We start from the raw sequence: 27,799 nt of genomic DNA on the forward strand, positions 1-27,799 counted from the left end.
AGAAGAGAAGAGAAGAGAAGAGAAGAGAAGAGAAGAGAAGAGGAAGGAAGGAAGGAAGGAAGGAAGGAAGGAAGGAAGGAAGGAAGGAAGGAAGGAAGGAAGGAAGGAAAGGTAATTTTTCAGTATTTCAATTAAAGGTCAGAACTTATGAATTTCTAATTAATATTTCAAAATGTGAAAAATATGCAGTAAAAGTTCAGGTTTTCTATTGTTATTTCATTGCCAAATATGGTTTAACAGTTGGATTTGATTTTTGTTGGAATTCATTGCAAATTGATTCTAAATTTGGTAAGACAGTTTATCTCATTTTCTCTAAAAGAGATCTTTATCATACACTATTACAATAATAATTGAATAAATTGTATGTATCATCATGTTAATTTTGAAAATGTATTGTCCTTATAATTATTGAAGAGGTTGAAGAAATATATGATTCCATTTGTAGTCATATCATTAATTCAGTTCAACAACTCCATCGAGTGCCTTCTATGGATTTTGACTCTTCCATAGTCAAGGTGATGGTCCTGGTTATGTTGTCTGGGTCATTTAACCTGTGAGGAACAGATGATAAAAAATTGACCATAGCAGAAAGAGCTATGGTTCCTGATTTGAATTCACATTTAAAATAAAGCATTTGATTTGACAAAGATTAAAGCAAGTTAAGATTCTTTTTCATGTACTTGATTAACTAGAGCTTCCAAAATTGGCCCTAATGCAACTTCAATTTTATTCAGCTAGTTGCAGTCAATAGGTAGTGCCCAAGGCAGGATGCACAACTGCATCCATGTAGAAACAAGGCTGCCCCTGAGTTCAGTGTGACCCAGATGAATACTGGAGCACAGATGGAAATCTAAGTGTATATTGACAGCTGCCATGGGTGTGCATCAAAAGATACACACATGTTATGGGATATATGCGAGACATATTATGAAAGTACCAGTCTAGAATTCTAGGAGTCACAATTCCAACATATCTGGAGGTCACCAAGTTGGGGAAATTGGCATATATAAATGAAATAAATAACTAAACTATTTAGCTGTGAAAGAGGAATGTAGGGTTTTCATTTCTTTTGTTTTGTTTTCTTGTTTGGATCATTCTTCCCATTGCCAATGTAACATTATCCAAGTTAAACTTACAATGCAATCTTTAATGTTTCTACTTAGAAGTCCTATTTAATTCTATGCTCACTTCCAAGAAAGTAGGAATTGGTTTGTAGCCTTATTATTTTATTATAGAATGATACTGATTTTAGATAGATAGATAGATAGATAGATAGATAGATAGATAGATAGATAGATAGATAGATAGGCTAGACAGACAGACAGACATTGTCATTTTGATCCTCAGAAAGCAAAGTGCCTATGGTTATTTATATAGCTAAGGCAAGAAAGGCAGTGTAGAGCTCGTGTATCTTAGGAATCAAAATAAGCCTGCAATACAAGCCTAACTAGATTTCTCTGACCTGATTCCAGATTAAGTTATCATTCTTTGGTACCAGACTGATCACAGAAAGGAATATACAGAGCTGCTATCTCAGGTAGGAAATCAAATTAGAAACTTGACATTCTTTTGAAACAAATTAAATTACAGATTGTACAGAACTGGATTTGCTGCCTACTTTTCCATACAAAGTTTATTTTAATTTGTTATTACTCTGCTGGTATTGAAAAATACTTCAACGCTTTAAGTGCATTCACTTCTCAGTGCTCTTGGTGCTATAAATAAGTACATAAGTAGCTATTTGTTGGGAGCAATTTACTGTATCTAAATCTAACTGAAAGGTTGGGTTGAAAACCCTCCCAGTTGCTAATATCCCAGGTTTGAAAATTAGGAAACAAATGAAATGACACATCGAATAAATAAAACCTGGGATTCAAGAAAGAAACAGAAATCAGAACTATTCATGCTGCTGAACTTTTTTTCGAATGAACTTTTAACTCTGCAGTATTTTAACCTTCACCTTGAATATTAATAATACATCCAATAAGTTTTTATCTAGAAATAAATTCATTTGATTGATTTTATCAGCTTTATTCCATATAAAGGCTGTAATGTAAATATATATGTGGTGCTTAATTGCGTGGCACTATGTATCCAATTGATGTGCAATTCTGTGAGATACAGATTAAGCTTTGGGTTTTGATCAGATAACAGTTATGGGATTTCAACTGTCCTGTCATCAAAAGTTGGCTTTTCTTAGTAATAACAGTCACTATTAATAACTGCGTTTGAACCACAAATAACAACTGTTATTATTGCCAAAAAATTAAGGTTTTTATGAGCATAGTTATGTTTATTCATACACTTAACATAAATAACACATTTGTTCAATTGGTAAATGAACAATTTATTCCGGTATTTTGGATAATAAATGTGTAACTGTTTTATGAGGAAGATTTGCAATGTGGGTACATTTTTGTAGTTCTGCTTACCGGTAAATATACTTCCATATGTATATATTCATCATTATATTTGCTTAAGGTAATCAACATTACGCGGAGTGCAGAAAAGGAACAAAAAATAATAAGCAACAAAAAGTATAGGCATCAGACAAAAGAAGGGAAAGGAAAGGAAACATAGCTAGAACTAATTTACACCAACACATTCATATAGCTTTCTATACCTTTTTCTGCTTCCAAACCATCCTTCCATGTATAGTTCTTTTACTTGCTCACCACTCTCTTTTTCAGGAACTCATCAACGTCACCCAGCCATAATTTCTCAGTCTTCCACTTTCCCTCGGCCCATTCACTCTTCTCATATATGTTTTGTAATTTGATCCTCAACAAATCTCTTCAATGTTCTTCTTTCTTAGTGGTTACTTGCTTTTGTATTCAATCCTCTGTTCATTACTGAACCATTCACTAAGCATTCCATTTATTCTCATGCATGCTGTACTTGTGTTCAATAACTGACCTTCAAGTCCATATTCACACAAAACATTCCATAGTTGTTTTATCATACACTGTCTCAAAATCAGCAAGTGTTCAACACATTTTCTATCTCGCATTCATACTTTACTCAATGACTTGCTGACAAGCATAAATCTGATCTGCAGAACACCAACCTGGCATAGAGCTCCAGGATTTTGTTCACTGTCACCACTTGTGCCCTTTCAGTAGCAATTCTGTCAGACAATTTCCCAGGCAACCTTAATTTCCCTTTAGTTTTTGGATTCACTTTTCTGACTTTCCCTTTGTATAAGCAAAGAATAATAGCATTGTTCCACTTGTCAGACACAGATGTAATCTTTGCATATTTGTTAAAGAAGTCATAGCCATTCCATATGCAAATCATGTCCACGTTTTAACATTTCTTCAGTTACATCATCTACGCATGTAGCCACTCTTCAACATTCTCAGAATATTTATATCTTTTATATCTTCTTTATTTGAACTCTAACATTTATAACATTTGGAGTTTCAGTTCCATTCTTTGACATATCACAATTGCTATTATACAGATTGTTAAAATGCTCCTTCAAACAATTTCTTCATTTCAGTTTCATCCCAAATCATTTCACAACTTTTATTTTTAATTCCATTGATTCCATTGGAGACTCCTTGTTTAGCCCTCTACAGCCACTTCCAAAACAGATTTTGGAATGACAATCACTGCATTTCTCTTCATTCACTTTTCTTTCATTCTACTAAGAGATTGAATTTATCTTCTAAAAACTTTTCATACAGCATGTGTACTTTTTCTTCCTGTAGCCATGCTATTTTCCCTTTAGTTTCTTTCACATTTTACTTTTTGCTTCATGTATATACACAAAAAAGGTCCATCTTACATTCAGAACTTTTGATCATCCTTCAGTCCTTCACTAATTTGCTCAGTCTTTTATCATAAAAGGTCATGTTAATAATGCTTTAGGATGTTTATACAATCTTTCAATATGTGTACACATGATTTATTATGCTTAAACTACATGTTTGAAACAGACCTTTTTCTCTTTTTTATAACAATTTTTATTAGAGATTACAATTATATAGATAAAAACTAATAGAAACTACAAAAAATTAAGAATAAAAAGAAAAAAATATAAAGTGCAAGAAAAAAATACAAGTATAGCAGAGAAAAGGAAAAAGGAAAAAATATGAATAACTTCCCCCCTCATCACAACAAGTATAAAAAAAAATTAAATAACTTATTACCTTCTCTTAAAAAGCAACAAAGAACCTCTTCATCCCATATCTCATCTCCTTATTTATAAACAAGTCTTAAAACCTTGTAATTCAATCCTAATCAGCAAAAGTCCATTAAGGGTTACCAGAAATAACAACATATCTATTTTAAACTTAATCCACAAACTCAGTATCACAAAAAACAAAAGCCACAGCAGCTCCTCAGCCTTCCTATCCCAAGGCCTGGGAAAACAACCAGGTTTTTAATAGTTTCTGGAAAGTCATTAAGGTGGGAGCAATACAAATTTCTGGGGTGATAACATTCCAGGGGACAGATGCCACCATAAAAGAGGCATACCTCCAGGTCTGACATTGTTTAATTGACAGGACTCAAAGCATGCCTGTTTTACCTGACTTCACCAGATGGGTGAAAACATTTAGAGACAAGCAGTCCCTTAAGTAGCCAGGCACTATGCTGTGAAGGGCTTTATAGGTGATAACCAGACCTTGAGTTGCACCCAGAACTGGTTGCAACTCACAGAGTAGTGGGGACAGGTAAGCATATCATGACACATCAATCACTACCCATACCTGCATTATGGACCAGCTGTAGGTTCTGGGTGATCTTCAGGGATAGCCCCATGTAGAGTATATTACAGTAATCAATACAGTGAGGTGACCAAGACACAAGTGACTGTCTAAAGTGCCTTCCATCCAGGTATAGGTGCAACTGGTGCACCAGAGGAAGCTGTGCAAAGGCCTCCTCACTGAGCAGGAGCTGTGAATCCAAGAAGATCCCCACACTGTGCACAAGTCCTGCATGGGGGACTGCAACCCCATCAAGGACTATAGATGGAATATCCCTAGAACTAGAAGGACCAAACAAACAGAGCCACTTAGGGCAGCTTTGATTGAGAAATAAGCCTCAGTCTGTTCCTCCCCATCTAGACCAGACATTGGGCCAGACTTTGACAGCAGCACTTGGTCAGCCTGGAGATAAGGTGTTCAAATGAGTATCATCAGCATATTGATGATACCTGACCCTAAACCAACAGATTACTTCACCCAGTGGCTTCATGTAGATGTTAAGAGGGAAGAGAATGTTGAGCCCTGAGGCACTCCATGATTAAGAATATACTTTTCTCTGATCTCATTAGGTAAGGGTTTTCAGTATTCTGACATACATTAAGGTATGTCTATAAGTCCTGTATATGAATGGGTGACATATATACACTTTATGTATGTTATTAAATCATCTGCTTCATGATTTATCCTAAGTACATTAAGAAACATATTCGCTTAGATCCAAGAAGTCTTTCTCATGCAGAGAGACTCCTTCCATCTATTTAATTGCATCATGCTGGCCAGATGGGAGAGGAACTAATTGATGTCAATTGTTCTTCCTGTTGTGATCTCATAACAAGGAGAAATTTGCTCCAATGTGTGGGGATGTGGGGATATCCTTGAGATCAATGGGAGAAATAGCATGAAGAGGGGGAAATAGCAAAACTACTCATCTCCTACATGTTCTAAGGTTCCATCTCTCTAATCATGAAGACATTCAATTATGAAGATCATCAGAGTCCTTTTAAAGAGGGATTTACTTCAGAGGCCAGCTTGTTGAACATATGGAAATTGGCCTTTTTTTTTCTTTGCTTCTGAACTATGAAGCTCCAACTCTCCTTTAGGGAAAGAGCTAATAATAATTCCTTAGCCAAGCCTTTTGTTAAGTCACTCTCATTAACAGGAGTCATGAGTAATTGCGTAGTGCAGAAATTTCAGTTGATAATGATGTCCAGAATTGGTTACCATGTATCTGAAGGTCAGGTAAAGGTAAGGCAGAGATATTCCACTGGAAATGGAACAGGCTGCCTTCCAGAATCCTACTGAATGGAAGATGGCATGTGCCCTAAAGTTGCACAAGCATGGGAAGCAGTTGGGTAGAGGCTAATCTTTGCTTGAAAGGTACCACCTTTATATAAAAGGAAAGAGTGCTCCTGTGTTGATGGGATTCTGGACTAAATTCTTTCCAAAAGCACAAACAACAATCATGGGTATAGTTTCTTTCCTCAGTCACATGTCTTGTTTCTGTCTCTCATCATGGACACTTTGTCTATTATTTTCTGCCCTTCATCTTTTAAAAGAGTTTAGTTATATAGTACTCCACTTCTTCTTTTCTACCAGAGTGGAACAGAAATGCAGGATAGGTTCCCTGATTAATTAAAATGTGTGTTATGTATGACATTAAATATGAGGAACCCTTGAGCTGTGGAGTCCTAAACCTGTAGTTTGTCCTCATGACATCACTGCTCAAGGAAAATGTCACTAATTAGTAACAGCTGCTGTGGCTGGAGGATCTCTCATGACAATAAGAAGGACTGTAAATTTGGGGGTTCACAATCTGTGGTTTTTGAAAAGACTTCCAGAATAATAGTATAGAGATAGAATTGGAATACTAGCAAGACTTCTTCCTAAAGTTTGACTGAATTCAAATATAAATTTTGGAAAGAAGGAGGGGGTGCAGTAAATAAAGTATGTGAATTAACAGTGTATGTGGCATCTCTTAAACTCTCTTTGATGTTGTATTTTATTTCCGTAAGATTCATTTTATGGGCAATAATGCATCTGCCTTAGCCATTGCACTTTATTACATACTACCACTTAGCTTGTTGTTCTGCAAAGGGTGTCATAGAAGGTTGACATCACAGGCTTCCACAGGCTGACATAGAAGGCTTCCATAAAAGGCTTTTACCATGCAACTGCTCTTTGTGGTGAAATGTTCTCTTTCACAAAATTTTACAGGGAGTTCAGATGAGCATATTTCCTTTGTCTTTGTATTTTCCACGACTGCTTCTATTTATTCTCATGGGTGAAAATAATCCATAATGTAAAAAAAAAAAGCATTTCTTCCTGATGTAGGTAGTGCCAGGAATTCTCTGCCTAGAACAAGTGCAGGCAAAGAGTAATTGAGAGCCTTATGTAGCCCCTAAGCCAATTCTGAGATGGAAAACAGTAAGAAATGGTTTGTACCTTCTGAAATAGGTTTTGATTTAATTTAAATAACAAAGGGGAGGGGAGGAGGAATTTTCTCCCCAAAGAAATTTAAAAGGGGGGGTGATGAAGAAACCATATGTGGGTCCTGTTCATTTGTATCATCACCTGCCTGGTGTTGTCTTAATCATATCCTTCCCAACCATTATACTGTACATCCAAAGTTTATTTACTCCTCATTTGGAATACAGAGGTTTCAAACACAGATTGTTTTCTACCACTAATTGACATGCAGATTAACTGTATAGATTACAATTAGTTCCTAATTTTATACAGCTAAATAATATACTTTTCAGTGTAATACAGAGCTTCTTTACTTCCTTTTTAGAACATTTTGATATATAAATTACAAGTCTTTTTCATCTGAAGGAATGCAACTCATGCAAAGGCTAAATCTTAGCTGGAAAGCCAAGCAATCCAAACTCAAAACAAATCTCTATTTTACGAAGTGTGCAGCTTATACTAAAATTAACACAGATTTCCTTCAAAAAGAATTTCCTTATTGAAACCAACAGAAACTTTGTTCTAGGCAGAGAACCATTGTGTTTCAAAAATGGATACTATTCAACTCTGTATTTATATCTCACAAATACATTTGTCAACTTTCAATTCAAGTGGGTTATCATTTCATTAGTTTGTTGTTCAGCTGTGCAACTTTGTAAATATTTTATAAGAACTAAATCCTGTTAGATCTGTAGGACTTACTCCCAGATAAATTAGTATAGCAAGGCTCCTTAAGACTATATCCCCTTACTTGGGAATACTGTGGTGGCCATTGAACAGAAGAGGGCTTACTTGTTTGTTTGATTGATTGATTAATTAGCTTTTCTCTGGGAGTTTGAAGTGGTGTCTATAGCACTAAAACTCTGTGAAGTGGTTCTGGACTGAGAAAGAATGAATAACCCCAAATCAGCCAGTCAGCTGTCAGAAGGAGGGCTTGGATCTGGATCATACATGTGTACGGTTGTACATCTCGGTTTGAGAAGAACCTATGGATAGTATTTTAATTCATACACAATTTTTCTATATTAAAATATTGTTACTACAACCTCCCCATATCTCTAATTTGAGGTTTTTTTTTAATATATTCTGTTTATAGAACGAAGTGTTCCAAGAGTCAACATCTTGTGGAAGCAGAAACTTTAAACAGAAGGCCTAGTTCTGTTGACATTGAAGTTGCCTCAGGGTGTGTGTCTGGGTGTCTGGGTGTGTGCGTGTATTACTGGAAATCGCTGACGGCTCAAATGGATCGCCTGGAACTGCAAAAAGTCAACACAGAACTTGATGAGGAGAGCAACAGCGGCGAAAGCACCGAAGACAATGACGCAGATATGGTTGATCCAGAGAAGGCTACTATTAGCAGGTAGAAAGTGATGTAGCTGCAGAAAGAACAAGACCAAAACATGTTAGAAAAGTAGTAGAATTTCATGTGAGGAAGTCAGATGATTAAAGAATTGATATCGCTGAAAATCAAAATGCATGCTTTTCCTGTAAAAGACAGCAGCTACATTTCTGGAAAGGGATTCTTCCCAACTATATATCTAAAACTTTTGCAAATTTGCCTGCGCAGCTTAACACTTATTCTTAGTGTATTGCACAACACTCCGTTTAATTTATTATTAACAGCTTCTCTGAGAACTCTCATTATATTTCTGGACATCCTCACAAACTGATCACAGATAAGTTAATATTTGGAGTCACAGGAACCAATGCTCATTTTCAAAGTACCAAGATATTAAACTATGAAGAGCTCCACTGTTGTGGCTGTGCAATATCCCCTCCCTTTCCAGGCAGCTAATCTGTTTCTTGTTACAGTTTATGTTGGTCTCTTTACTAAAGTCTTAAGGCTAACAGCCTCCGTAATTAAAATGGTTTATCTGATACTAAGAAAGTTATACATGTGCTGGCTGTTTATTTTATTTTATTTCTATCATGTTTCCATGTTATTTTATGTTACTGGAGGCTGGTCAGAGCAAAATAAAGTCATTTTATTTTATTTTATTTTCATTGTGATGTCTTTTGCTTCATCTGCTTTTTCTCACCTTTCAGCCACTTCATTGGTGACGATGCAGAAAGCCAGAAGTTTCTTGCTAACGGCTTCCTGGGTAAAAAGAAAATGGAAAGTTATACAGATGAATATGTAAGTTTATTAGCAATAGTTATGTCGTAGAACTGTCCCTAGAGATGCAGTGCAACTAATGCATCTTCGTTCTTTTATTGTTTTACCCAACAGCATCCAGGAAATATTTCATTTGGTATTTCAGCATTTAACCTAAGCAACGCCATCATGGGCAGTGGTATCTTAGGGTTATCCTATGCCATGGCCAACACTGGAATTGTACTTTTTATGTAAGTAGTCATGTTATGATTTTAAAAAATGGTTGAGGAAAATTGGGAGTATCTGATTTGGTGCCATAAGGTCCTTTAATCAATACATTCTCATGCTAGTTGGTCATAGGATAAAAGACCCCTCTTAGGTGTTTGGTTAATCAGAGATGGGGATTCCGTTTGTATTCATGGCCTTTTCTGTTCAAATATTAGTATTAGTCCAAAAAGTATTAGTATTCCACTTTTAAATATAGGGTTTGGATGGGGGAATACATATATGAACCATTCTCATTTGATGCGAGCTGTGTGTACTTTGTACTCAGAAGAAATACAGAGTACAGAAAAGTTAGTGTGAGAAACAATCCAAATAAATCATAATATAACCTTGTTAGGGATTCTCTGATGTTTTTCACATCTAAGAAACAATAAGGTAGTAGCTTTCTGTATACAGATCTGGGCCTGCCAGAATTCACTCACTTGGTATCTGTGGCAAAATCAGCATATATAACAGTAAAATCCAAGATAGATGATATAGATATCTGCTCAAAATGCCGTAAACAGTATCATTTCAGCCTCTAGGGCAAATCCAAACAATACCTTAAATGCTTAACAATCTGTATCTATTGATATATGGTAGATTTCTCTGCCCATCTGGAAAATAGCGAACCAAAAAATGTATGTCTTAGATATTGATGTACCTATTAACTAGATAGGGACATGGTGGCGCTGCAGGTTAAACCACTGAGCTGCTGAGCTTGCCGATCGGAAGGTCAGCAGTTCAAATCCGCATGGTGGGGTGAGCTCCCGTTGCTAGTCCCAGCTCCTGCCAGCCTTGCAGTTCAAAAACATGCAAATGTGAGTAGATTAATAGGTACCGCTTTGGCGGGCAGGTAATGGCATTCTGTTTAGTCATGCCGGCCCCATGACCACGGAAGTGTCTACGGACAAACGCCAGCTCTTCGGCTTTGAAACGGAGATGAGCACCGCCCCCTAGAGTTTGACGCAACTGGACTTAATGTCAAGGGAAACCTTTACCTTTACCTATGAATTAGATAGATGGCATGATGATGGGGCTGCAGGAAAATGTGCTTGAACTGTACAACACTAAATCTGCAACTGTAACATGTAGATATAGATTTTCTGTCCATCTAATATCTTACTATGCCAAATGTTCTAGTAATGCTGACAGTACTGACATACAGCTGACATATACTATCTATTCAGCATATACTTTGATAGACAACAACAGATGCTTCTGAACAACTTTTAACTATAGCTAGATCTATCAGAGCAGGAGGCAACTTTTCAAAGCTGTTCCATTCAGCAAATGGATACAATTCTTTCAATCTAGGATCATGCTGTTTAATTTGGAAAAGACTGAAATAATTGGATTTGATGACTGGTTTAAAAGAAGAATAAGGCAAATATGCTCCCAGTATTCTTACATACTCTCAGTGTTTAAGACTAGAGTTAAGTGGAGAAAATTGGGGAAACAAATGTTCAGCAACAAGGTAGTGAAGTTTTCAAAAATAATTGTTGCTGCACGAATTCGAGATAGGATTCTAGATTGAGGCAGGGCTTAAGCATGAGGGAAAAAAGAGGAAATGGATGTCGTTTACCAATGATTTTCTAATAGTAAAGGATAATTTTACCCAGAAAAAAATGCTTCTTAAAAACGTTTATGTTAGCATTCTTAGTTTGGATGATCATTCAGTGTCATAAACAGACGATCATGGATGAGCTTCAGAACCAGCCCATCTAATCCTCCTCCACCCCACCTTTTGCAGCCTGTGAAAAGTTTAGCACAAAGATTTTGACTTGCATCAATCAAGAGTTCCCAATTATGCAACTATGACCTAATATCACTTAACAATCAGGAAAATAAGCAGGGATGTGAACAAACATCCATATGGAGCCACCATGTTCCTATCCGTCTATACCAGTAGATCTGATGGTTTTCCTTACAGTGTTTTCTAAAAATAATAAGGCAGAGAGTCTTTTAATTTAAATCCCCAAATATGATTTAAGAATAATATTAAAATGTTTAACCCTAAAGTACTATAAATTCTAAGGCATTGAGAATTCATATCTTTATCATATATCACTCTTTATTAAGCAAATGTATTTTATATTAATGTACATTCAAATTAAATACTGTATGAGTAGCAGTAGTGTCAACTGAAGAGTGGGGGCAAACTGTCTCTGTTTTAGACTACATATAACTGTTTAGCAATGCACAGTCATTAACAATAAGACAACAAATACTCTTCGTACAGGCTGGGCTTTCAGAAACGCCTATGAACCTCATTGTGACTTTAGCCCCCTGTTCCTTTAAATTCTGTTTATCCATTACTGAAGCTACAATAGCACCCTGAATTAAAGCCTCCATATAGAACTGGAAAGCCTTTACATGTAGATTTTTTTTAACATTCATATTTGTATTTCCAATTTCCATATTCCTTTCAGAATCTTACTTCTCAGCGTAGCAGTAATGTCCCTCTATTCAGTACATCTGTTACTGAAGACAGCCAAAGAAGGAGGTATGATTTACTTAATATGGGGAGGGGGACAATACTCTGAATAAGCATATCCCAACTCATAGACTGCTAGGCAGACGTATCAGACACCCAGTCCTGATGTCTCAATAACCACAACTGTTTTTACTACATATTATCATCAGTGCTATCATTCTACCCAGAAGACCCTCGAAACGACCATGTAGTGTTGCTGGCTTCAGATACTGGCAATGAGTATTTGCTAGAAATTTCTGTTTCAGTGTATCATGGGAACCAGATGCAGCCAAAGAGAATCCTCAGGTTTTATGTCCTATCATTTCCAAATGGGACAGAGGCCTCCTGAGGGTACCATGCCCAAAGTCTTCCTAAATCCTGGAGCCAGCACTGGATGGTAGTGCAGTCACAATTTAGTCAAGTTTTACCTCCTCCAAATTTCCATAGAAAAATGATAAGTATGTACTTATTTTGAATTAACCGGTGAGCTGCCATGGAGGGTCAGATCAAAGCCAATGGATCAAATACTTTGTATTAAAATGTTTCATTTCCTGTTGGTCCTAGGTTCACTAATTTATGAAAAATTAGGTGAAAAGGCATTTGGATGGCCTGGAAAAATTGGTGCTTTTATTTCTCTCACAATGCAGAACATTGGAGGTAAGTTGGAAATGACTGCTGAGAAGGTTTAAAATAAGAATAATTTGTCTAACAATAAAAATTGGAAACAGTTGTCTACCACTGATGTCATAGTAAACTTGAATTAGGTTTAACAGAAATAAATTTCTTAACTGTATTGTCAAACATGGTATACAAGTAACATACATAATGAGAATAGCAGCTGAAAACTAATTTTAGAGTAGTTTAACATTTGATATGGAGCAACTGAAAAATGATATTTAGAATAATTTCTACTGTCCAGGTAGCATTTTTCAGCCCTGGCTGAAAATACCGCCTTCTAATTTGGATTATTTATTATATTCCTATTTTGTCTGCATTTGCTATAAAACAGATTTCTTCACAATTCTGGATGACCAGCAAATTACACTATGTAATTTGGAGTGTGTGATTCCAGAAAAGAATAAAGGTGTGGCAGGCAATTGCTAACGTTTGCACTCACATGTGCTTTGAAACACCTTTGGAGATCAGTTTTTTAAGTATGATCATTTTAAATAATCCTTCTCTGGGATCCCTGTCCTGTAAGTACTTTTCATTGGTGGCAAGAGCATCACACAAATGTCACAATGTATACTTGTGTCCCAATGGCTTTACAAGTATGTAAACATTGTTACATATGTCTTATCAATATCCATCCTTCCTCACATGAAACTTAGCATGAATAGCATTTCTATTTGACTGACCTTTTAATCAACTAAATGGTTTGTATGCCCCTTTTCAAGCATCCTCTTCATCCTAAGATAACATGTTTGTCATTCACAGCAATGTCAAGCTACCTCTTTATTATTAAGTATGAACTGCCAGAAGTAATCCGAGCATTTTTAGGACTCGAAGAGAATTCTGGGTATGTTTTTGTTTATGCTTACTTTTATATATATACAGTATATAAAAATTTCCCCTCTCACCCCTATGGGTGGTATGCGTCTTCTTCAACCTCGGGTCCTCTACCAGAGGCCTGGGAGTTTGAGGATTCTTCACAGTATCTTAGCTGTTTCTAACACTGCACTCTTCTGGACAGAGAGCTCTGATGTTGCTCCTGGGATCTGTTGGAGTCACTCTCCCAGCTTGGGAGTCACAGCCCCAAGTGCCCCTACCACCACTGGGACCACTTTGGCCTTCACTTTCCACAACCTCTCTAGTTCCTCCTTCAGGAATGCTACTACAACAGTAGACTATATTGTATACACACACACACACACAAACACACACACACACTATATATATATAATGTGTGTGTGTGTATACATACACACATACTATATATACATATATATATATATATATGTCTGTGTGTGTGTGTATATATATATATGCACACACACATACACACACATACATACATACATACACACACACAGTCTGTCTGTCTGTCTATCTATCTATCTATCTATCTTTATATCTATTGCTGCTTATAGATAGAGCAGTCACCCGAGACTCAAGGTCTAGACAGACCAATCTGAGCACAGCCTGGATTGACTACAGGAAAGCCTATGACTCAATGCCACATTCATGGATCTGTGAATGCCTGGCACTATACAAAGTCAACAGGACACTCAGGACCTTCCTCAAGAACTCAGTGGGACTGTGGAAGACAATACCTGAGGTCAACTCAAGGCAACTCGCACAAGTGGCCATCAAGTGCGGCATATACGAAGGTGATGCACTGTCCCCACTGCTGTTCTGCATGGGCTTGAACCCCCTCAGCCAGATTATTACAAGAACTGGATATGGATACAAGTTCACGAGTGGAACTACCATCAGCTACCTCCTCTACATGGATGACATCAAGTTGTATGCTAAGAGTGAACGAGACATCGACTCACTGATCTACCTGACACAGATCTATAGTGAGGACATTGGGATGTCATTTGGACTGGAGAAGTGTGGCTGGATGGTAGTAAAGAAAGGGAAGGTAGTTAAAACTGATGGGGTGGAACTACCAGCAAGCCACATAGCAGACATACAGAGCAGCTACAAGTACCTTGGTATCCCACCGACACATGGGAACCACGATGAGGAGGCAAGAAAGACAGCAACAGCCAACTACCACCAAAGGATAAGACAGGTCCTGAAGAGCCAGCTCAATGGGAAGAACAAGATCTACACCATCAACATCTATGCCCTGCCAGTCATCAGATACCCTGCTGGTATAGTGAGCTGGCCAAAGGAGGACATGGAAGCTGCCAAAGTGAAGACCTGAAAGCTCCTCACAATGTACAGAGGCTTCCACCCCAAGTCGAACACCCAGAAACTGTATACCAGGTGGAAAGAGGGAGAGTGGGGTCTGGTAAGCATCCAAGCCGCTGTCCTGGATGAGACCCAGAGCATCCAGGAGTACATCAGTAAGATGGCCCCTAAAGATGAGCTGCTGCGAGAATGCCTGAAGCAGCAGCAGACATGGAAGGAAGAGCAAGCAGAGGAAGTGCCATGGCAAGACAAGACCCTGCATGGGATGTACCATCAACAGATAGCTGATGTGGCTGACATTGGGAAATCCTACCAGTGGCTGGAAAGGGCTGGGCGAAAAGACAGCACTGAGGCACTGATCATAGCAGCACAAGAACAGGCACTAAGCACCAGATCCATAGAAGCAGGGGTCTACCACACTAGACAGGACCTGAGGTACAGACTGTGCAGAGAGGCCTTAGAGAGTCCAACACATAGTGGCAGCATGTAATATGCAGGCAGGAACAGCATACACTGGACAGCACAACCAAGTAGCTGGCATTGTATACAGGAACATCTGCACAGTGTATGGGCTAGACCCTCCCAAGTCCAGATGGGAGATTCCACAGAAGGTTGTGGAGAATGACAGGGCTAAGATCCTGTGGGACTTCCAGATCCAGATGGACAGGCAGGTACCGGCCAATCAACCAGACATTGTGGTAATAGACAAGGACCAGAAGACAGCAGTGGTGATAGACATAGCAGTGCCAAGTGACAACAATATCAGGAAGAAGGAGTATGAAAAGCTAGAGAAGTACCAGGGCCTGATGGAGGAACTAGAGAGGATGTGGAAAGTGAAGGCCAAAGTGGTCCCAGTGGTGGTAGGGCACTTGGGGCTGTGACACCCAAGCTGGGAGAGTGGCTCCAACAGATCCCAGGAACAGCATCAGAACTGTCTGTCCAGAAGAGTGCCATTCTAGGAACAGCCAAGATACTGTGCAGAACCCTCAAATTGCCAGGCCTCTGGTAGAGGATCCAAGGTTGAGGAAGACACACCACCCACAGGAGTGAGAAGGGATTTTTTTTTTTTACACACACACACATTCTGCTTTACATTACTGGTGTGGACGTCAAAATGGCATTAAGGGGTTGATGGGCACAGTCAGTGGTTCCAGCTTTTGTGAAGGTCTCCTCCATTTGTCACCAGATAAACTGAACCTGATGAATTAATTCATATTTTATTTCCTTGTACTAGGGAATGGTATCTGAATGGCAACTACCTTGTGATATTTGTGAGCATTGGAATTATTCTCCCCCTTTCACTGCTAAAAAATTTAGGTAAGCAATTACTTATTCAAATATATAGTTTAACTGATACTAAATTAAACTATCATTTCACTTTTGAATTAACTATGCATTCATTTATTGTTTTTAAAGGTTATCTTGGTTATACAAGTGGATTTTCACTTACTTGTATGGTATTCTTTCTCAGTGTGGTAAGTATTTATACCAAATGTGGGGAAAACATGTGCACAATCTTAACATCAGCCTTCTGTAATCTATCTCCAGATGGTGTTGGAACTAGAAGCTCCAGACATCTGGAGATATAACTTTGAGCATTCTGCTTCACATTACTGGTGCGGGCATCAAAATGGCATTAAGGGGTTGATGGGCACAGTCAGTGGTTCCAGCTTTTTGTGAAGGTCTCCTCCATTTGTCACCAGATAAACTGAAGCTGTTACGGCACATACCAGGACAGTATAAATATGTGATAAAGTAGTGGGCTGAGTTGTATTAACACTGATTAAACCTTTTTCAATTCCACCTTTAGCAGAACTAGCTAGAACTCTTCCAGGAATGATCAATCAGGGCACCTCTATGGTCATATATCACATATGATCACACTATGATCATATCACCAAAATTCAGCATCACAAAATTACCAACTTTCATTTGTGCAATTCTTTTTCTTTTGTTGTTGCTTTTGCAAAATTAAGGGTGGGAAGTTCTTTCAGAAGCAAACCTTTCCATTACCCTTAATCTCCCCAAACACAAACATGACCCTAAATCACACCACTGAAATGTGGCTGTTTGGCACTGAAAATCAGCAGTGTGATATGGGGCCAGTTTTGGGGCTGAGGGTACATTACAGGTAGCAATTGAAGCATCGGATCTCCCAGCCCTATTTCTACCCTTTATATCCCCAAAACATAAATGGGCCCAAAATTTGGTCCTGTTCCCTCCTCTAATGTCAATCCCTTGCAATCTTCTGGAAATACTGGGAGGGCAAGATGTGGTCCTGTTCTCTCATATACCACCTAACCCTGGAATATTGTATAACAGCAGTACTGTCCTAACAGCCAGGAACCACGCTGAGACAAGGAATAGGTCTCTAGTGTTCATTTACTGCTACATAACAGAGAATCCTAACAAACTGAAGAAGCGTGGGAAAACCCAGACATATAAATCCCAAAGACTAAGGTGGGCCCAATCTGTGTCTCTTTGAATGGCCACCTAATTCCTCAGTACTACGCATGCGCTTTACAGCCTGGATGGGAGCCCCCTGCTCACCATCCTCACTCATGACAAGTACCATTAATAGCTTGAGAAGTAGCAAAGCATGGTAGCTCACCCTTGGCTAGGTTGCAAATCTTCTTCATCTGTTATACTTATTTGTATTTTTATAGACACTACAGTAAACCAAATAAGTACAGGGAACGTGTATATCCAGAGTATTATTTCTCTCTTCGTTATTGATACCCAGGCTGATTTTTATTTATTGCATTCTTTTCTCAAAACTGAAGTGTCTCTGTAATTGTGGATTTCTAAATAAACATTAAAAGATATACTGCATATACTTTAAAAATGGAGATCACTTCCAGTAAATATCCAGTGGCTGCATTCTACAAAACATGTTCAGCTTGATAATAGTCTAGCCACATAATAGCCCAAATGAAATGCTGGCACCACATTATATGCAAATGTACTTGTTGTCTTTTACTTTTCTGGCAATGGAAAATTGAAATGTAACCTAATTAGCTATAACTTCTGCAAGAATGATAATAGCAATGCTTTATAATGAGATCCAGTGCTTTCTCTGTTGAATTCATGCATGTATTCTCTCATTCTATTTATAATAATTTAGGTAATCTATAAGAAATCCCAAATACCCTGTCCTCTCCCACTCTTGGATAATAAAGTTGGCAACTGGTCCTACAATGACACCGCAGTTCCGCTACATGTAGTGGCATTACCAAATGATTCTGCTAATTTGGAACTAAATTTGATGATGGACAGCACTAACAAACAGTATTCTTCAGTTTTTGAAGAAACCAAAGCTAAGCTACATCAAAGTGGAGTAGAATATGAAGCCCATGGAGAAGACAATGACAAATGCCAAGCCAAGTATTTTGTGTTTAACTCACGGGTAAGGCCCTGTTATCATTTGCCTGACAGAAAAAAACTGTAAATATTGACCTTCTTCATTAAAGAGTCCATTCTGGAAACTTTAAATATGTAAAACTGTACTGGCCACTGCTGCAATCCGATTGGTGGCCATGTCTTGCTGCATCATGGTTAGAAGTATATAGAAGCAATAGCCCATATCTATCATGTCTTCATTCTCCTAGTTTCCAAATTTATACACAAGATATATTTGAATCATTTGCTTCCAAAATAGGCCACTAGTTAGCAAGCTATTGGTCTAACTCTCTTCATCTATGCTTCTGTCTTGGGCACAGCTTTAACTGTACCAACTACATCATAAAAACCCCTTACCATGTTCAGGAAATTGAATTCAGGTTACCCAGGGAAAACCAAACCCAGCATTAACTAGAGTTGAAATACTTGTTTTCTTTCAGACTGCCTATACAATACCAATTCTGGCATTTGCATTTGTATGCCATCCGGAGGTATTACCTATATACAGTGAACTTAAAAAGTAAGATAACTCACAGATTTCCTCTGTTGTTTTTTTCTTTCATAACTGGTGAACTATTTCCTCATAGTAAAACATTACTGTTTATTATTTCTGTTGCAATCTTCATTGGTTTATTGTTATTTTTCTCATTTCTTCATGTTTCCATTTCACATCGGGGGCATCTAGGGGTGCAACACAAGTTAAAAAAGGAGCGGGAAAATGTGGTTGCAGCTGCCATTTTTACTTTTTTTACCCCTCCCCGAGGAGACCCCCTGTTCACATTCTTAATGTAGCATCCACTACATTTAAGGTTTTGCTCAACGTGTTTTACACTGTAATAGTAATTTACTGTTCGGTTGGTATATAACAGAGGGAGCAACAGGGGAAGAGATAAGCTCTCCTGGGAAAGTAATGTTCCTACTTTTGGATGTAGGCAGAGCTAGTCTCACCAGGAAGGAACAGATCTTGAATGACAATAACACAGTCCCACCCCCATCCCACTCCATTCCAGCTGAATCTGTCAGCCATTTTCTTCCTATTGGGGGACAGACTTATGTTTATCTCATTTTTCAGTCGGCCTCCCTAAATGAGATTAATTCCTCTGTTGTGGCAGAGGATATTATCCCCTTGCCAGCAATGAAGTAAGAGTTAACTGATAATCCTGATGCTTTCTGTATATAGAATGACTTGAAAGAACTGTACCATTTTGTTCTTAATCTCAGCAGCAAAATGAATTTATTATTATTATTGTACTATTATTAATGTTTCTAATCACCCATTAACCAGAGTTCTCTTCAGCCATCTCCTTAAAAGGACAAGCAGCATCTCCAGATATTTATGTTTAAATAAAGTGAATAAATGAAGCAATATACCTGGCCCAGGATGAGAGCAAAGCATGGTAGTGTAGAGAAATTTAAAGTTGTGAGATTTGAAGTTGTGAGATTCATCCCCACTTCACAACACTGTACTTCCTAAAGTTCCTTAGGCAGGATATAAAACTGGTATAGATTTGATAAGCAAATGAAGCCACTTACTGTGCACTGAATAAATATGAGAACTGAAATAAATAGATAAATAAGGCAGACAAGCAATCTCTCTCTCCCTCTCACTCTCTCTCTCACACACACACACACCACACACACACAAAACTACATGAATGAACAAATCTACTAATAATTAACTGTCCTTTTGCTGTTTTCTTCTCAGCCGATCTCGAAAACGGATGCAAAATGTTTCCAACGTCTCCATCATGGGAATGCTCATCATGTACCTCCTTGCTGCCCTTTTTGGCTATCTTACTTTCTATGGTGAGTCTAAGCTGATCTGAAGTGCTCAATATGTCTGTGCAAGTTTCATATTATTCCGAATCTGAATTCCCAGAATTTTCTGGGGAAAAAATAGGCTTCGAAGTCACTCTGTGTTAAGGAATATACGGCTCACCCTGAGAATAGGGAATTGAATGAGGGCAGACTTTGTGGAAAGATTATTCAGTCCTGAGAAACAGGAGAGCATGAGAGAGAAACTCAAAATAACCTCATCCTGATGTTGTTTAGCATAGGATAGGACAGAGAGAAAAGTGGACAAGTGTTCAAGATTAAATTATTCTCATTACTACAATAAAAAGCATTCCTGGAATATCTGCCATGTCTGTTTCTTGACCTGGCCCACCTCGAACAACTGACATCAGTCTTGAAAGTCTGTCCAAGTTTCTCTGAATCCCACCTTACATACTAAATAAAACCAAGGAGCAGTTATTTACACCGCTTTAAGTTGTACAGAAATAAAGGTGGGGTATAAACCTAATAATAAATAAATAAAAATTGAGTGTCTTTCTCACACTGTCCCCTTTCTCAGGACTGAGTAATCTTTTCCCAAAGTCCCCCCTTAATGACTCACTTATTTCTTCCCCACATCCAAGGTTAACTCTACATACCTTCACAATCTGGTACCAGCTGGTTCCTGATTTAGGACAGGCACATTGGAAGGTCATATCATATAATGTGTCCTGTGAACCAAAGCCAAAGAAATAAAATGCCAAAGTCTCTGAAAATGTATTACATTCTACAGTCTTGTGAAAAAAATGTCCACTTGGATTTTCATGGCTTATGTAGGCAGTGTACCCAGAACTCATTCCACCTCCTAGCCTCTGGACTCAGCCAAGGCATTACTGTCTCTTTCCAGACACACCCAGAGGTACTAAACTTCAACGTGCAATTATAGTTACAGCTCTTGTCCAAAGCACTTGGTTGCAAAAATGCCACTGTGCAGTATTTCTACCATCTCAGCTAGCCAAGGCTTTGAGGCTTTTTAAATCTGAACAAAACAAAATTAACACAGATATATACACACCCAGACACACATAGACAGACAGCCAAATAACCAAACATCCCATATACTGAAAACATAGAAAGGGAAGGTGTTAGCAAATTCCTTTTATTTTCTTTTATGTCGAGTCGATATGAAGGACTCTTGGTACTCCAGGAGCTTCTGTAGTTTGGGAATTAGGTTTTATTTATTTTTTAAGTTTATTTATAAGTCAGTTGGAAGGAAAAGTGATTGGTTCATTGAATTCCCTGTCGGTGTTTCAAGGCCAGCAGAAATTATGACGATCAAACATTAGCTTCAAATGTGATTGGCAGGTAGAAATAGAGTGAAACTGTCCATTGTGAAGGTGCACCAAGTAACGATGAGATTGCTTGAGAAAACTAACAGTGATTGTTCTTTTTTTCAGGTGAAGTAGAAGATGAGTTGCTACATACATATAGGAAGGTTTACACCTTTGACACTCTGCTTTTGTTGGTTCGCCTTGCAGTACTTGTGGCTGTGACTCTCACTGTACCAATAGTCCTCTTCCCAGTAAGTCATTAGATAAACTTTGAGCAGCCCATCCATGATTGGTTGAATTGCTGTGCCCTTTCCCTCCACTCTTGTAATTCATTTCAAGCAACTCAAGTGTAAAATAGGTCTGTTTTTTAATTTTTAATGGCAATGATGACATGACATTAAAAATCATAGAGAACATTGCACATAAAAATCTAGAAAGGTAAATTTGGGCATCTGGGAGGCTTTGCAGATTAACAAAATTGACTTCAGGAATTACACTAATGATCTTGATCTGTTAAAGAAAATGTCCCAGTAGCAGAAGAACTCTAATTCAGAGTTCCAGTTCAGTGTGCTGGCTGGCCATGCCCTCTTCCAAGATACTCCATTCTAAAAAAGGCATATAGAACAGATGCTGAGCATTATGTTACCACAAGCACATTCTCTTCTGTTAGATGGGGAAATTCTTCCATTATTGTGTTTCTCCCCTAAAAACCTGTTTAAGGAAACATACTGTATTTTGTTATTATTTATGGGTGGTACTATTTTGAATAAACTAAGATCAGCCTTCAGTCTTAAATACTGCTTATAGAGGAAATGCTTGTGGAAGAATTTAGAACCCAAAGGAGTACTCCCCATGGTACTAAAATCAGTGACAAAATAGCTATTAATTTATTATTTTTTACAGACTTGATGCTGATGCCATTTTTTGATGTTTGGCCTCTGCACTTAAATTTTTTTTCCCTTTTAACAAGTCAAGTGACTTCAGTGTAATGTTGACCACAGTTACTAACTGGAGCTGCTATTAACCTTTTACCTAGTTATTATCCCTGCAACTACATAACAGCTATAGAAATGTTGTTCAGGTTTGAGATATTTGCTGAGCAGGCCAAACGGAATGATGTATACACATTTATTTTTCCAGATGTCCCTTGTAGGTGGAATGATAGAGTGAAATTATATTTGATAGACATATAGAAGAAGCAAAAGTCCCTGCTTTCATAAAACCTACAAGAAATCCGATAAAATTGATTGCCACAACTATAAAGTGAATATACAGAAATGTTTGCTTATGAATAAGGGATATCTATCATGGATTTCACTGGTAACCATGCAGATATCCTTTTCCAAGTCAGGTTTTATCAGTATCTTATTAAACTGTCTTTTAAAAGTAGAGTTTATTTTTGGTAACTTCACATAATTTTTAACATTAGATATTCTGTATCAAACTACATTTTCTTATTTATAAAACCCCAGGATCAAAAGGGCATGTTTTTAAAGCTGAAAAGGGATGAAGTTATAACATTTCTTGCTACAAAATGTTTAAAGAGCATAATAAAACTAAAATATGTTGATTTATGTATTCATGTTTTCTTTTTTATAGATCCGTACATCTCTTACCACACTTCTTTTCCCCAGAAGGCCTTTCAGTTGGATAAGACACTTCCTAATTGCTATTGTAATTCTTATATTTAATAACCTTTTAGTCATCTTTGTCCCTACTATTAAAGACATCTTTGGATTCATAGGTATGTGTGCTTTCTCTTTCTCTCTCTCTCTCTCCCTCTCTCATTGTTTTAAATATAGAATAGCAGTAACATAGTCACATGTTCGTTTTTGCTATGTCTTCTTTCTCTAACCTGGTACCGCAACGTGCTGGATCTAGAATTCCCTGCCAAATTAGCCAGTAACCATCTTGGGGTCTGAGAAGCTTCTTTTTATACACCAAGGAAAGAGAGATTCCATCTTTCCATCCAGGTGCATTGGTTGAGTGGGGGTCAAAAAAGTTAACATGGCAGCCATGACTATTTGACCAAAGCCCCACCCATTTATACATGCATCACAGCAGGGCCGCAACTGGGGGGGGGACCGGGGCATGTGCCCCAGGCACCGCACTGGGGGGGTGCCAAAATGAGCACTGGGGGGGGTGCCAAAATGAGCACAGAATCCATGTTTGCCCTGGGTGACACAGATCCTAGTTGCGGCCCTGCATCACAGTGCCACACGCATAAAAAGGGATAGGTCTTCGATTGCACAGTCATGGTAGCCAACTTAATTTTTTCGATCCACCCCTGTGGAAGCCCATGCTTCCATCCCTCACAACAACTGGGTGGCTTTTATATAACAATTGTTACATAGAGGAGGTGAAACATCATCCTCCTGTGCAGGTGCCAATCCAGGGGAGATCCCCACACAAAGTTACACATAAGGATAAGTTGATCTTTTTCTAGTTTCACATGTGATCAGCCTCTTGCTTAGAAATAGATGAAGCATCCTCTTTCCCTACTGTTCCAATTACTCTAATTTCCTATATAAAAATGAAATCTCAGTAAGTACAACTTGAGTTAAATCTTACCCCCGATGCCTAGGTCTTCTAGAATCTAGTCTTTTAGATTTAAAGATGAAAACTGTTCATCATTTCCACAATTGATCAGGTTTATGGCCATTAATGGAATAATCTTGGGGTGGGGGGTGAGTAGACATTGTCTTCGAGATTACAAGACCAGAAGACTGACATTTTAAAATACATTATCAATGCCTTTCTTCTCTTCTGACACATCTTTTCTAAAGTTTAAAAGTGTTCATTCTTGTATTTTAATTTATCACTGTGTTTTGGCTTTGCATTATTTTTCCATCACTGCAGTCCACGTTGGGGGATATTTATTGAAAAGTAGACTACAAATTTTAACAAATAAATAGCAATTCAATTTGAGGATTTAATTCACAAGAAAACCTAATTCTGGATTTTTTTTCCATTGTAGAAGTATTTCTAGTAAAACATAGATCCTCCTTCCCCAGATACATTTATAGAAATGTCTCATATTGTAATAGAGGATTCTCATCTTTTATTTCTAACTTCAGGTGATACAATTTACTAGATATCTGATGATGCACTATTAAAAAAATGTCTGTTCAGAAAACAGTGAGTTCAGCTTGGTTCAGATCAGGTTGGAGCAACGACTCTAACCTTGGAAATTGAAATTTAATATTGGGTCTCCCCTGCCATTTTTGTGGGAACATCAGCAGTTGTTCTTCCCCAGCATTTGAGTGGAAATGTTCAAGGGACTTAATTTGAGTGAAATGGAAGAAGGCGAGATGCAAGCATTTGTTACAGCACTGGAAATGTTAGAACCTCCAATATTGGAGTATTCCTCCTGCCAGGCTTCAACCCAGAGGATGGCAGGCAATAAATCTCACTTCTCCAAACAATGAACCAACTATTTGGGAATAGGCTTTCTTGGCAAGAGACATTCAGACAGTTCAGCTAGATTAGACTTTTTATTGCAAATAAGAATGAAGATGCACATAAATAATTTATCTTCTGCTATGCAAATAAGTCAAAACTTTTATAGAGGACTAGGTTTCACAGCAGTGTTTCTCAACCTCAGCAACTTTGAGCTGTGTAGACCTCAACTCCCAGAATTCCTCTGCCAGCATGCTGGCTGGGGAATTCTGGGAGTTGAAGTCCATACATCTTAGAGTTGCTGAGGTTGGGAATCACTGCTTCGAAGTTCAAATTCCTGGATTTTTCTTCCTGTCTTTGTGAGTCAATAGAGATTTGATGGTTTGCTGGATAGCTTTGGATGGCAGACATGTTTGTGTAATGGCCAACTTTAGCCTGGGAATGCCGGTTGTCACTAGATTCAGGCCTTACATCTGCAGAGAAAACGACATTGGCCTATAACTTCAATGAAAGTGTATATATTGCAACATTACTGTACTTTGGAGAGCAGTTAACAATAATAAGCGTCTTTTTTAAAAAATCCCCTTAGCTTGCCTTCATTTCCCAAACAGTAAGAATATATGTTTCCTACTTTAGGTGCCTCTGCTGCAACAATGTTGATTTTTATTTTGCCTGCTGCCTTTTACCTTCGGATTGTCAAGAAAGAGCCTTTGAGGTCACCTCAAAAGATTGGAGTGAGTCATCCAGATTTATTCAATTATTGGGCTATGTTATAGCTCTTCCCATTAATTAATCATTTTTGCTATGCTTTCCCAATTACAGGCCCTGATTTTCCTCATTGTTGGCATAATCTTTATGTTTGGGAGCATGACTCTAATTCTCTTGGATTGGATTTACAACTCTTCACATTCCAATCAGCATTAATTTGGAAGGAAATTGCAAGTGTTTGTTTTTCTTTGCTACTGGGAGTGGTTGGATTTCATCAGCCATGTGCAAACAAACAAACAAACAAAAAAGACTTCTGACATATAGAAGAGGACATTACTTCTAGTCAATAACTGCAAGATCTGAAAGACTTTGTTAATACCACTAGATGGACCTATGGTGGATTAAATCCCCCTTCAGTAAGGGATGGTTATTTATGCATTAACACCTGTGTCATTTTTCTTTTTTTTAGGACCAGGTCAAAATAAAAATGTGTTGTTGTGGAGATGCCAGGATCTAATTATGTATATAGTCCTCCAAATAGACTGTTACTTTAGTTTTGATAACTACCATTTCTAGAAACTAGAAAGCAATGTAGCCATTTGAAAATTACACTGATATCTTTTAACTAGCCTGTGAGTATGGGTTATTCTATATTGTACCCAATCCTGAGAAAAAGAGGTTGGAATATTTATAAGTTGTCCAAAAATGGAGATCACCTTATTGCCAAAAAAAAAAAAGTCATGTATATATGTATGAATAGTGTATATACACAGATAAAGAAAAATAAGATAAATGAAACTATTATTGTTTTAAATGTCTGTCTATAATATTAATAAGTACAATCAAAACAGGATATATAACAGCATCAATCTCTGTAAGTATTTCACTTACTTATCAATCAATTATATTAAGTAATTACAGGAGTGCCCACCAGGGAAGGTGAGCAAATGTGATAAATTCTTTGCTATACTAACTTTCAACAATATTGTCTGTTACAAAATTTGGCTGCCACTGGGGACTGAAAAAGTCCTCTTTTCCTTGCAACTGTGAGTTATAGAGAGTATTCAGGCCAATGGATAGTTATAAATAACTATCAGAATTCTCCAATTTATGGCACTGTGCTCAAAAGGCAAACAATCTCAGCCAGCCAAAGGGTCTACTGGGTCTACTGTTTAATGCTACCAAAATGCACTTTTTAATCTTTCTGTTGCATTTACAACTTCCAAACTGGCTTTGCAATCATTCTTTGGCTTATGACTTGTGTTACGTTGTCAGAAATGAGCACTCTCTGTCCCACCAATAAATCTGAAAGTTTGTCATATTGAGAGTTCCTCTGCTTCTGGTGGCCAATAGATTAGTGTAATCTTCAATATGATGTCAGTAGTTGCATAATAAGGATGTCTAATCATGACAGCTAGAATGGGCTCACTTGTCAGAGAGAGGATGGTTTGGTGGGGTATCTATGAGATGTACATATAACATGCATCAAACTGATCCTGTACATGTAATTCTGTTTTGATCTTAAATATTTAACAGACTGGATTTTGGTTTGTAATTTGTCTTCCACAGTAGTGCAGATGGATTTAATGCAATCACAAGAAATGTGAAAGCACACCAGCTAGTATTGTTAAACGCATTTGTATTTGATAATATAGTCACTACAGGACATTGTAAGCATTGATATATATCTTCTATATAAATATGTATGTATATAATATTATTCTCTATCAAAAGTTCCTGTACGGTATAATGCTTTGATTTTTATATATAAGTTTGTGTAGTTGTTGCTTTAATATTCCCAAGTGTGATACTATTTAGAAGCAGCACTGTTTCAATGAGCTCTAAAGCTTCATTTCTCATTTCACTGTTTGAAATTTCTGAAAAGCCCAAAAGAATACCTAAATAAAATGAGACATCAAGTGTTACTAAAATTAATGACAATAAACTTAAAGGATTTGGGGTTATTACCTTCTTTATCAATCTGTCCTGCAAAGTTTATATCATCTTGAACTACATAAACTATACCTGCAATTCAGTGTCAGGGGTCAGATTTATTTTTCAGACATACTCTGTTGCTGATTATGGCTTTAGTCAAGAGCGGAATATTTTCCTAAGTACTCTGATGCAGAAAACAGAGGCATTTACAGAATTAATTCCTATTAGATATTTTATACAGATAAATTACTGAGATTTTTTTACTGTCAGGGTTGTCTATTTCCCACCATTCCCAATATGTTGTACTTCTTTTTCAAGACCAAACTGAACTCCTGACAAAGCTTGTTATATTTCAAAGCACATGATCCCCAAAATTTAA

General features: G+C 37.6%; 1 protein-coding gene across 1 annotated transcript; it reads left to right on the forward strand.

Moving 5' to 3' along the window:
* On the forward strand, window positions 1-27,460 carry SLC38A4 (solute carrier family 38 member 4). Its single transcript, XM_063309389.1, has 17 exons — window positions 1-137; window positions 1,473-1,537; window positions 8,275-8,538; window positions 9,225-9,315; window positions 9,409-9,524; window positions 11,970-12,043; window positions 12,578-12,670; window positions 13,451-13,532; window positions 16,110-16,192; window positions 16,292-16,350; window positions 18,000-18,281; window positions 18,715-18,794; window positions 19,980-20,080; window positions 21,505-21,629; window positions 22,978-23,122; window positions 25,414-25,511; window positions 25,600-27,460. The coding sequence occupies exons 3-17, from the start codon at window positions 8,420-8,422 to the stop codon at window positions 25,699-25,701; spliced, it is 1,650 nt and encodes a 549-aa protein (XP_063165459.1). The 5' UTR covers window positions 1-137; window positions 1,473-1,537; window positions 8,275-8,419; the 3' UTR covers window positions 25,702-27,460.
* Window positions 27,461-27,799: the final 339 nt, after the last annotated feature.

Source organism: Candoia aspera, chromosome 7 (genome assembly GCF_035149785.1).
Source record: "Candoia aspera isolate rCanAsp1 chromosome 7, rCanAsp1.hap2, whole genome shotgun sequence".
NCBI classification, from domain to species: domain Eukaryota; kingdom Metazoa; phylum Chordata; class Lepidosauria; order Squamata; family Boidae; genus Candoia; species Candoia aspera.